At 33.9% G+C, this 13,441-nt stretch overlaps 1 protein-coding gene across 1 annotated transcript in view; it reads right to left on the reverse strand.

The window, feature by feature from the left end:
* Positions 1–13,441, reverse strand: part of LOC150106797 (uncharacterized) — a 128,447-nt gene that overhangs the window by 71,236 nt on the left and 43,770 nt on the right. Inside the window, exon 4 of the mRNA XM_090393319.1 lies at positions 1,533–1,644. Within this exon, the coding sequence (XP_090249445.1) occupies positions 1,533–1,644 (112 nt within the window). The remainder of the gene's footprint in view (positions 1–1,532; positions 1,645–13,441) is intronic.

Here is a 13,441-nt window from a genome sequence, read left to right on the forward strand (position 1 = left end):
GTCGTGTGGACGCGAGCCACATGCAGCTCATGAACCACGTTGTAACCACCCCTGCTATATAAAGATATTTTATGAGAAACTGATAGTTATGAAGGATCCTTGCCTTGTTCCAGTGAACTATGTTTAGTGAAGACGACATGCTCAGATAAGCAGGATCATGATATTTAATGTAAAACTTATGTTCTTCAAGATGAATAAAAGCAGATCTTCCAGTTTTTCCAAAATAAGATAAGCCACAAGAGCAAGGAATCTGGTAGATTCCTGGAAAATCAAGAGACAGAAACTTATCTTTATATATGAGAAAGGTGGAAATTTTCTTCTGATGGAGCAAAAGGCAGCAAAAATGTTCAGTGGTTTTAAAATGTTTGCTAAGCATAAAATGCTTTGCAAGTAAAGGATAGGAATGAGGGTTATTTCTTCTGGATTACAAGAGGCAGAGATTTCATAACTGTTAATGCTTTAATTAAAAAAGCATTAAACCACTTGATTAGAAGGTAGATTTAATGTTTTTAATTCTTTCTATAAAAGTTTGTCAGAAGAACAAGGAATGAGCATGACGGCAAGATTCATGCATGGATTTAGATTAGCAGCCTGTACAAGTATTCTTCCTAAAAACTTAAAATTGCAAGCTGCCATATGGTTGACGAAGCATTAGAGCTGAGAAGGCTATTTTAGTTATTTATTTTTTTTTAAGATGAACCAGATGCTGGGATCAAGTGCATTTATATTTTGAAAAGAAACTGCTGTAACTCAGAGGAAGAGCCATTCCAAATTGCAAAAATGCCATCCACATATCTGTACTAATGTGTAAGTCTAGATGAAATATCTAGTGTTCCATGAATAAACTAACAATGGTCGGAGAAACAGAATTGCTCATAGCTGTTCCTTCAATCTGTTGATATAATTTGTATTGAAAGGTGAAATAACCAGAGGGCATAACAAAATCAAATAGTTTAACGATATCTGATGGAAATTCTTGGAGCAATTCAATGGTGTCTGATAAAGGAATATTAGTAAACAAAGATATCTAAGCTGATCATAACATCAGTAGGCACTGGATGAAGATTACCAAGTTTGTTCATAAAATCCAATGTCCTATTTTACATAAGTTGAAGATCTAGTAGATGTAACAAGTGAATTAGATAAGAATTTAGATAACTTATACATGAGGCACTGTATACAGTTAACAATTGGCCTTCATGGAATAACCAGGTATATGAACGTAGGATAAACCATATAATCTAGGTGGATAAGCACAGAAGTTACTTTTTTTTTTTTTTTTTTTTTATTCTTCATCCAAAATAGAAACACTAAATAAGAGAATTAAGCCTATTCCATCTGGCCAGCAATAAGATCAGATACTGAGGGGGGGGGGGATCTATAAGTAGAACAGTCTTCTTGAAGTAGTAGACATTTTTCTACCATATTCTCTTGAAAACAGCCAAGGTAACTGTGAGCCAATATCTGTTCACCTGCCCCCCCCCCCTTATTTGCCATAAAACTAATTTTAGTAATTTAAAAACAGGACTTACCTTCAGGCTCTTTCCATGTTGGCATATGTTCAATTTCTGGCCATTTTTCCTCTTTAAATTCTAAAGGTTTATCCACTATTTTTTCTTGTGATTTCATATTTGATTTGCATGCCTAATTTGTGAATGAAAACAAAAATTTAGCTATATATTAAAAACTTTTGAGAGGTAAGGAAAATTTAACTGAACATCAATTGTTACATTATCTTGCAAGGAATTGTTTTCATTATCTCATAAGGGCTACTATGAATTCTCCACTAGAGTAGATCAAAACTAATGGGTGCATGGGATGACTGGTTAATATGCTCATAAACATTTCATCACAAAGGAAAAGGCAAAATAAAGAATAATGAATATAATGAATGTTTAACTTCTGCTTTCCTCTTCCCCCAAAAGTTATACTGAATTATGGGCAAAAGAACAATGAAAATAGAAGTAATATGGGCAGAAATGCTAAGATGAAAGGAATAACTTGTACAGAGATGGCTCCTTTAATGATCAGCAGTTGATTAAAACAGGTTTATTCTATTCCAGAGTCATTCTGAAAGAAACTTAGCATCAAGTTCATTTATCACTTTTTTCCAAAAAAGTGACATGTTTTCTGTATCAGAACCAAATTCTGATGTTATTCTTAAAAGCTTTCAAATTTGTTCAACATGTAACATGTTCATTCTTGAAATAGAGTACAATTAACAGAGTATTTTTCCCAAGCCATTTTATAATATAGTATAGAGAGAAAAATGGCAAAGACCATATTCTTGCATTATCAAGATTTGATTCACCCATGTTTAAAATTAGTATATGATTACTCCAGAGCTAATATTATCTCTCACCTTCCTTTTCATGTTAGGTTCAATGGCATGTTGTGGCCAAGTAACTATGCCTCTAAGAAATGTGTTTATGTGACTCTCACCCATGAAACATTAGCAACTGTGGGTGGGCTAAGGATTTTTTCCCCTATATATATATATTTTTTTTTTTTTAATTAATTTTTACCTGGTCTAGAAACCCTGCTCTAGACACCAAACATGGAACTTTTTCAAGCCACCCTCAGGCTTACAATAAGTGGAGCAATGGTCTCACGCCTAAAGACAATTGCGCACATCCATGATAGGATTTCAAGCCCACAGCCTGTTGGTTGGCGAGTAGGTATAATCCATCAGCCAATAGTAACAGGTTTCATGCTATCATAAATAAGGTTAAAGGATTAAAAGAAGAATGTAATTTCTTGGCAAATTTAATTTCATCTGTATGGATTACATAAGAGAACCTGATAACAAAATTGAACATATTAATCTCACCTTTTATGCAGATGTTATACTTTTAAATCCCAATTCTTCAGGATTCCTAACTAAATTGAATAACTACTGCAAGAAATTTGGTATGAAAATCAGCAATAAAAAGACTGGAACACTGAAAACATCAGCTGCATGCTAAACCTCTAGAATAAATAAACCATTTCAGCTATTTACACAATTTTAATGAAAATGGCAAGTTAAACATCGAAATAAACAGAATAAGCAAAAGCTAGTACAGCAAGAAATCAAATTAATAGATTCTTATATAATATGTGAAAAAGTCAAAACTAATCTATTTGCATAGAAGAAGTGTTCAGACCAATTATAACTTGTAAATCTGAGTGTGGGTTAGAAACAAATAGTTTATCAAAGACTAGACCACAGAACTTATGATAAAGTATTTGCCACAAGCTTTATATACTTTAAATCTCACTCGTTAGATGTTAGCCTGGGTGTACTACCATTCACCTACTAAATCATAGTAGTAGTTTGTTTCACAATGAATCTTTCCTTAAGTTTTTTTTCTTTTTCCTCACACGCATCACATATGTGCACTCAATTCATAAATATGGATTACAAGCTTGCAAGTAACTTGTTCCAAACCCTAGTTACTACTCAATAACCTACATAAGGAAGATCTCAAAACTTGGTTACAGTTGTAGGAAATTTATAAGTCAATGGAATAATTGATTACAGTGGATAAGCTTGCAATAGCAAATTTCCTTAGGAACAGTTGTGCCTGTGGGGCTGAACTTTCCTGTAGTTGGTTATAGTGAGCCAGTTTTTATTACATTTGCTGTAGTGAGAGTCAACTACATTTCTATGGCAAAATATTTTTTAAACTTTTCTTTTCCACCTTGAATGTAACAATTATATCATTCAGTTCTATACCAGAGGGTCACATGTATATCACTTTACCTTTACTCATTTAACGTACTATTCATGCGTAAAAATTCCTTTCATTACTAGTTTAGATATCCTAAACCAAAGATTCTCTCTCTCTTCTACATTGCTTCAAATTTGAATGAAGAGCACATGACAGTTTGTGATATACCTACCCCAAAATTCAAAGTATGAATATGTGTTAGTGTGTTAATCCACAGAACACATATCTCTCCAAAAACTTGACATCACACAGAAAAGAAAAAATTAAAAGCACCACAAGATTTACTGATGCAGTCAGAAAACTTTCACATAAGGAACTTGGGATAAAAATTGCTTCTGTGCAACAAAAAATTTGCAGTGATGTTCGTGATGGTTTTTTTTTTTTTAGCCTTTACTAGCAAGTATATATTGATATAAATGTTATAAACATTGAATAAGAATTTACTACATCATTCAACTCATAAAAACTAATACTCACAGGATTTTCAACCATCTCATGGTTGTTCTTGGTGCAAATGACAGGGTTATAGAGATGTCATATCTACCTTGCTTGTTTTTGCATTTTCAGTTAAATGAACAAAAAAAAAAAAAAAAAAAAAAAAACGTATGTGAGAAGTGTGATAAAGAGCTTGGTCTGAAATGCCAATACAGAAAAGATTATATAAACAGGCAATAATATTAGGTGCTATTCTTGAAATTATTTCTCCTTAAATAAACCTAAATGGGATTACTTGGGGGACAAAGGTTGCTTCAGCATCAAAGCTAGATAATTGGAATATTTCCACATAGCCTGCAAGAATGAACAGAATGGACTGATCCAAAGTCCAATCTCGCCTTCAGATAGTATATTCATCATGCATCCACCTGGATACCAAACAAACAAGAATGGGCTAATAACATGAACCTTAACTAAGCAAACAATTAGCTTGAATTGCACAAAAAAAGTATGGTGGTACAAAATGTCATATAGGCTAGGATATCATCCTATTAAACAAGACCCATGTGTTCAGTGAAAGCATCAATTAGAAGAAGAACCTCACTTCAGAAAAGTAAGGTCAAGGGAAGCAATTTTTGTCCCAAGATAAAAGCAGCTTGCATGTAACAGCTGTGCCACCAGTGGCTAAACTACTACTACGGCCTCCACAGCTGAAGGGTCAGAGATTAGGTGTCAGACTAAAGCAGTTCCACAGGTTGGGAAGAGGATTTAAAGCTGGTTACCTCACCAAATAAAATCTAACTCAGGAGCTTCAGATGGAAGTTCAGAAATAATGGATTATAACCAAGAAAGGATAAAAAGGATACGAAGATTAAAAATGATATTCTGAAAGTAGCTACAGGAACAAAAAATACAGATGATTATGTAGACCACTATATCTAATGCTTCAAGCAGAGTGACCATTTTAACTGATAATAAATTATAAAAATAGAATATGGAGAAATCTGCACAGTTAATAACAGTCAAGAACTACTGAATTTTTGCATTTTCAATAACTGGGAAAATAAAAAATAAAAAAATGCTTTTGCATGCTAAGGGAACAAGATTTGTAATTGACCATCATTACCAATCAAACTAGCTCTGAAGTTCCAGACTGCAAATGTGGAAGAGATGTACTTGTTTACAGAGAAAAACATTTTTCAGTTCATTATTTAATAGTTCCTAAAATGGAAATATTAACAAAATGGAGAAAAATATTATAGCTGGCCTGATTGGCAAAGTGCTTAACATAACTACTGTCCAGGTTCCAAGTGTGAATCCTGCTGTGGTATTGAAGTTTGCAATTATCTAAGTAGGAGATGAATTTCATGCTTGGTGCGAGACCAATGCCTTGCTTACTGAAGAACAAAGTTCTTAATAAAAAGATCAATATTTGGTTTCTAGCACAGTGTTTACAGATTTTGTAAAAATAAAAAAATGTAAAAAAATTATTTTAAATCATTAGCGATAGTACTAATCAATCACGGGTTTACAGTATTTTAATTTGCAATTAAAAAAAACAGAAGTATACAGAATATACTTATCAACTACAATTAACAGTATATCTAAAAGATGCCAAAAATAATGAAGAAGCAAAACTAATAAAGATAACTCATAAATAAATAATAAAGATCCACTTCTGAAATACTTGGGAGAAAAAAAAAAAAGCAGAAATCTATATTTTATATCCTAATTTTGTTAACAATAAACAGTAGTGAAAAAAGTAATATAGACTTAGAATACCAATAAGACTGGAAGAAGCAAGAAGTAATAAAAGTACATCAAAAAACAAAGACAGATTAGATGACAAATACAGAGTATTAAGTGTGGAGGAGAATACAGATTAAAGTTAATAAGTTGGAGGAAATGAAGTTCCATAAGATTGATTAAAAGCTAAGGTTATATCCACATTTAAGAAAGAATAAACTTATTAAATTACCAAGTGATAAAATTTCAAATGATTCAGAAAGACTGCAAACAATATTCTCAAAAAAAAAAATTTTGTTTCAAATTACTGAAAACAAGACAAGAATTTAATTGGGAGACAGCTTTTATTATTATTATTATGTGACACCTCCAGGGAGTCCAAAGACTATCGAGGAAGAGTGTGCCAACAGCATTGAATGATTGATCCCTTCCAACTACTAACTGCACTCAAACTTGCTTAACGTTTTGCAAGCCATTAGTAGCAGAGGCTCTACCAATCGACCAACCTTTGCCAACAAAGGTTGGTCGATTTTATAAATAATAAAAAAAACTTCCGCAACTTAACTAAAGAAAGTTAGCTGGTCTCGTATAGAGGTGAGAAGATTTTTCCTTCCCAGAAACTGTTTCATCTTAAAAAAATAGGCAAACGGACAGAAGAATGCATGCAATTTACAGCCATAACACATAGAATTAACTGCTCTATCATAAGCAGTATTAAGTTTCTAAGACATCAAGTCACTTCACCAGGACAGGCCACTGAGTCCAACACAAAAGGAAATAAAGCTTTTGGTAAAACAGAGAAAAAATCATAGCTTGTACCAAAATGTACAAGATATAAAAATAATGTTATAAATAGGTAAATTAAGAGATGTAATCTCCATGCTATTCAATTATACATATTTTGATCAAATTACAAATATATGGAAACAATAAAACAAGGTATCCAATAAATGAGAAGAATTGTTGATGCAATGTAATGTGCAGATCAGATTACATCTAGATACTGACCTTAAAAGTATAAATTAAATTTAAAAAATAAAATAAAATAAGCCACCAATACAATACAAGAAAGAACATATGTTAAAACCCTTCAACCTACATTTCATCAAATTGTAATAATTTGTTATTTTTCTTTCTTGTGGTTATATTAGTTGTTTTAACATCATTTTTATTCTAGGTGTTTATCAGAACTTCTCAGCCTCCTCCTCCCTCAAACATTTCATAAAAGGGGAAAAAAATAAATAAAAAATAAAAAAACATTTAAAGACAAAGATCATAGTAAAAACATTTCACTCACTCACACACACATCCCCCTCTAGGCTGCACAACAGCTTCTGTTGATTGTAAGCAGTATTAAATTTCTAAACTTCAAATCTGAACAAACAAATTTGATCCTTGATATATGTATACAGCTATGATAATTCTCTATTTTCATCATCTTCCTCAATTCCTGACATGTACCCTCAAAGGGTGTACGTGTCAGGAATGTACTACATGAAATGTGATAGTACTACATAGTACTATATGATAGTACTACATGAAAAATTTACATCATTACTAACTTCCTATCTACAATTTTCCCCCAAATCAATCTGTTACCTGTCAAGATTCCAACATTATCAGATATATTTTTGCCTTCTAAGGCACTTTTTACTGTGTCAATCCACCTATCTCTTGGTCTTCCTCTGGATCTTTTTCCAGCGAACCTAGCAGAGAACATTTGTTTGGCTAATCTTTCCCCTTCCATTCTATTCAAGTGACCATACCACCTGAGATTAGCTCTGTCAGCATCCAGGAATGCCTAAGCAATGTCAAGTTCTTCCTTAATATCCTCATTTTTTAAATGATATTGCCATTGACCATCTGTTCATGCTAATCTTTCTCCAGACTCACATATCTGTGGTCTCTAGTCTTCTGTCAAGTATTTCATTTCTAATACAGCTCTCAGATCTACAAGTTAAAATTGGTTTGAACACTGTCTTGTATTCAGCTAATTTACGACAAATAGTGGAAAAATCATGGGAATATAACAAAGATCTGATGTTCTATTGGTTCTCCATTCACGATGTGAATGGAGAACCAATAGAACAAGTAAAACATTTCAGCTACTTAGGCATGATTTTTAGTGAAGATGGTAAATTAAATATGGAAATAGACAACAGAATCAACAAAGCTGGTATGGTAGGAAGTCAATTGAATAAATTCATATGGAATAAGAGAGAAATTAGTCAGAACATTAAATTAGCTGTATACAAGACAGTGTTCAAAACAGTTTGAACTTATGGATCTGAGAGCTGGGTCAGAAGTAAAACACTTAACCAAAGACTAGAGACAGCAGATATGAGAGGCCTGAGAAAGATTAGAGGTGTGAACAGATGGCATCAATGGCAATATCATATTAAAAACGAGGATATTAAGAAAGAACTTGACATTGTCAGCATCCAGGAATGCATTAGCAGAGCTAATCTCAGGTGGTATGGTCACTTAAACAGAATGGGTGAGGAAAGATTGGCAAAACAAGTGTTCTCTGCCAGGCTGGCAGGAAAACGACCCAGAGGAAGACCAAGATATAAGTGGATTGATACGGTACAAAGTGCCTTAGACGAAAGAAATATAAGATCTGATAATGTTGGAGTCGTGACAAGTAACAGACTGATTTGGAGGAAAATTGTAGATAGGAAGTTAGTAATGAAGTTAGTAATGATGTAAATTTTTCGTGTAGTAATATCATATCCTGTACACCCCTTGAGGGCACATGGCAGGAATATGATGATGACGACGACTAATATCTCTCTCATTCCACATAAATTTATTCAGTTGACTTCCTACCATACCAGTTTTGTTGATTCTGTTGTTTATTTCCATATATTCAATTTACCATCTTCATTAAAAATCATGCTTAAGTAGCCGAAATGTTTTACTTGTTCTGTAGGTTCTCCATTCACAATCCAGTTGATATCTTCTGCCTATTTTCATTGTCTCTGTGTTGTTATTGCTGACCTTCATACCATATCTATTAGAACAGCTATTCAATTTAGTCAGGGAATCTTGCAGACTTATAGATTTATTTAGAACTATAACATCACTTATAAAGCAAAGAGCTGACATTAACATCTCCAATTTTGATGTCAGGTTTAAAACCACTTTCCTTCATAATGTGATCCATATAGACCATGAATAACAGAGGGTATAACATACATCCTTGTCTGACACTAGATTTAACATTAAACCATCTTCCAGTACTTCCTTGAATTCTAACTGCTGACTTACAACTCAAATGAAGACTAAGTATTGCTTGATATAATGCCCCTGACATCATACTGACACCATACAACTGTAGTGTTTTGAATAGCTTCTTTCTTGGCACCTTGTCATATGCCTTTTCCAGATCTACAAAACTTAAATACAGATCTTTGTTATATTCCCACGATTTCTCAACTATTCGTCATAAAGTGAAAATATGATCCTGGCAACCTCTATTTGGCCTGAATCTGGCTTGTTCTTCACCAGGCTTCCATTCCACAATCCTTCTCAACTGCTTCTCAAGTATATTTGCATAAATCTTACCAGTAACATAATCAGCAGGGAAATACATCTATAATTCTCACATTCAGTTTTATTTCCCTTTTTATATATGGGTACTATGAGAGCTCTACTCCAATCATTCATCCCTTTGTTTCCGGTTGAATATCATTTAATCCAGCAGTTGCTCCTTTCCACATTTCAGACTTTTAATGGCTTTTTGTACTTCAAGTATGGATATGTATTCCTGATTACATGCCTGTTAAGTGCTTTTTTTTTTTTTCTTTAACCACTGTGCTATCACTGCCTGTTTCATTTAGTAATTTTTCAAAGTAATTACGCCATACATCAAGGATATTGTTTTTTTCTCCTGTTTTCATGTCAGCTTTATCATCTCATTCCTTTTACAGCACTCTTTCCTCCATTTCTGAGCTTCAACAACCTCCAGAATATCTTGCCATCTTCTTGATATTTACTTTGTTTTTGCTAAAGTCTCCCCATGACTTTTGTTTAGATAGTTTTATGCAGTTTAGCATTCTTACATTTGTCTCTGTATTCTCTAAGAGCACAAGCTGACCTCTAAATTCCTGTGTCCACCATGGAGTTCTGATTTTTCGATCCTTGCATAGAATCTCACTACATGTCTCTCTGGCTGAATCAATCAACATTTTCCTCAGGATTTGCCACTGAATCTCCAAGCTTTGGTTCCTGTTCTCAAACTCTTTCATTCTTTCTTCAATAATCTTTGTGTATTTTAGTCTACAGTTCACATCTGAGAGCTGCTCAACTTTAAAACTTTCTTACATATCCTTCTTTTCAACATGAAATTCAATTTTATCCTACTCAAGACTAAATGGTGGTCACTTCCAATTTCAACTCCTCTGTACACTCTGGTGCCCTGCACCACGGAGAAAACATCACTATCAACAATAACATAGTCAATGAGACTTTTCTTATTCCTTGCCTCTCTATCCATGTGAATTTGTGCACATTTTTATGTTGGAACATGTTAGTAATAACCAGTCCATGTCCTGGCAGAAATCCAACAGGTATTTTTCATTATTATTAGATTTGCTCTTTTCTCTAAATTCCCAAGATATTTCTGTATGTCTGGCAATCATTTACTACTCTGGTATTCAGATCTCCAACAAGGGCCAACTTTTCCTGTTTCATTGTGTCAGCTGCTTTCTGTAAAGCCTCAAAAAATTCCTCCACTTCTACCTTAGGCACATTGTCCAGTTCTCCATTCTGATATTTGCCCACATCACTACTTGATATCCCTGCCATTCAAGATCAGCCTCTTATTTAGTGTTGAATATTATAGCTACCTCGGGGCTCCCAATGACAACTGAGCACATCCCTTAGGTGGATGGGGGGGGGAACCCTGACTATCATCTGTTGGATATCAGAGCAGCTCTGAGTATATTGAATAAAGAGCCATGGACCAGTGGTTTTTGGACTGGAAATCCAAATGGAAATTGCCATTCATCAACCTGCAGTGGGCCAGCATGGTAAATTTATGGCCTTCATTCCCCAGAGTCCAGATTGTTAAACATTAAGGCAGAGGGTGCTAAGATTCCCCGGATAAACAGATCATGCTGCCATTGGAAACTAGGTCTTGGAACTTTAAACCGAATGATTCTTAGCAGTGAAGTACGGCTAACTGAACTAACTGAAGAGCTAAAGCAACTAAAATGGGACATTCTTCGACTGTGTGAAGTTAGACATAATGGTATTTATGTTGTTAGAAATGGAAGTTAGAAATGGAAGTTAGAAATTCTTCAATTAAACAATGGAGACATATTATATTATACAGGCCAAGATAAGGAAAGAATCAGTGGAGTTGGATTCATGATCAACAAAAAATTGAAGAACCGCATAATAGAATTTGACAGTATATCTGATCAAAAGACAAGTATTGTTGTTCAAATCTCAAAAAGATACACTCTTAAGATCATCCAAGTCTATGCAGCAACAATGAGTTGGGGAAGAAATTGAAAATTTCTATCATGATATATCTCAACTTTACAATAAAGGAAAACATCATTTTAGAATTGTAATGGGAGACCTTAATGCTAGAAATGGTATACAACAATCAGATGAAAGCTCAATAGGAAATTTTGGATTTGGCATGAGAGACGACACAAGAGCAAAGTTAACAGAATTTACAATTCTGTTAACTTTGAATTAAATTAAAAAGAAACCTGTACATCATGAAATCTTTTTTCTAGAAAAACACAGGAAGTGGATATGGAAAAGTCCAAATGGCAAAACTAGTGAAATTGACTATCTTCAGCAATAAGAAAAACATCTTTCAAGACTGTTCTGTTATAAACACCTTCAACATTGGATGTTTTTATAGCACTGTATGGCATGCGGTAAGATTCAAATAAACTGCCAAAAAAGAAATAAAAATGTTTCAAAGATCAAAGCAAAACATACATGTACACAAACTCAACATTAACCCTTTAACTGCTACAGTTGAGTTAACTCGAGCACGGAAAAAAAATGGCGACCTTGCTATGATCGAGTTAACTCAATTGAAGTTTATTTGACTTGGGTTTCTGTCCGTGTATGACATCTAAAGAGAAAAATTTGAACTGATGCAACTAATCATATTAAGCACCTCCAGCGCAACTGGAAGAACGACGGTACATTACGCCCTTCGATTGGAAAAGGGCGAAGTTCGATTCTCGTCGTGATGGGAGGAATCTTTATATATATATATGTGTGTGTGTGTGTGTGTGTGTGTGTGTGTGTGTGTGTGTGTGTGTGTGTGTGTGGACTTTTTCAATCGAAGATGAGTTAGCTGATCTCATACGGAGGTAGCAGTGTTTTTTTTCTCCCGGAAAGTTGGGTTTTTCATCCCACATACAGACAAATCAGTCCTTCAGAACACACGCAAATTACAGACAAAAAAATACTAGTTGTGGTGGAGGGTCGTAGATGGCATGAATTGTGTACTTCAGATGAAGATCCTGGTGATGCTACATAAATTAATGTGTGTAATTTGCTTAATCAAGTGGACACCCCTTGATTATGCAAATTTTATAAAACAATTATTGCCATTTTTGTGAGTGAACAGGTGTATATCAAGAATGTATAATGCTGTCTGGGCTTCTTACTTCAGTAAGATTTTTAATTGATTTTATTTATAAATTGTTTGCAAAATTAATTCAGCACATGGGACAATGTCAGTAGAATATAAAATCAGCAGTTAAAAGGTTAAAAAAAGATATATTTCAACATGAACTAAACAATAGATTTAAAAATCTTATTATAGATGACAATGCTGATCCATCAGAAAGTACTGTCATTACTTTCTGATGGAAAGTATCCAAGAACTCCAAATTGTTAGCAAAAACAGCTGGACTAAAAATAAACCTAAAGAAGACCCAAGTTATGTTCAATAGCTATTATGTCGAATGAGAAATAATAAAAATCAATAATAAGGAAATTAAACAAGTACATCATTACATATACTTAGGACAACAGATATCAATGGAACAAAATATCATAGAAGAAATTAAAAGATGCATGATGCTTGGGTGGAAAGCATTTGGAAAATTACATTCAATATTCAAAAGCCAACTACATTATGCCTGAAAAGAAAAGTTTTTAACCAATGTATTCTTCCTGTATTGACATATGACCTGTGAAACATGGACATTAAATGTAAAGGAAATTCAAAAATTAAGAACAACACAATTTAGTATGGAAAGAAGTATGCTTGGTATCACAAGACTGGATCACAAAAGGAATATGTGGATAAGAAATCAAACCAAAGTGTCTGACATATAGGAAGAGTGAAACATCTGAAGTGAGAATGGGCTGGGCATATTGCTCGAAGACTAGATCAACGATGGACAAAAGAAGTGCTGGATTAGATTCCACGAGAGGAAAAATGACTACGATGCCAATCTGAATCACAGTGGATTGATGATATCAGATTTGCAGACGTGACATGGGAAAGGAGAGCCATGGACAGACAGTTTTGGAGTAATCTTGGAAAGGCTTTCATCCAG

The sequence above is a fragment of the Typopeltis vanoorti genome, chromosome 5, assembly GCF_054136105.1.
Source record: "Typopeltis vanoorti isolate ZY-2024b chromosome 5, IOZ_Tvanoo_1.0, whole genome shotgun sequence".
Classification (NCBI taxonomy): domain Eukaryota; kingdom Metazoa; phylum Arthropoda; class Arachnida; order Uropygi; family Thelyphonidae; genus Typopeltis; species Typopeltis vanoorti.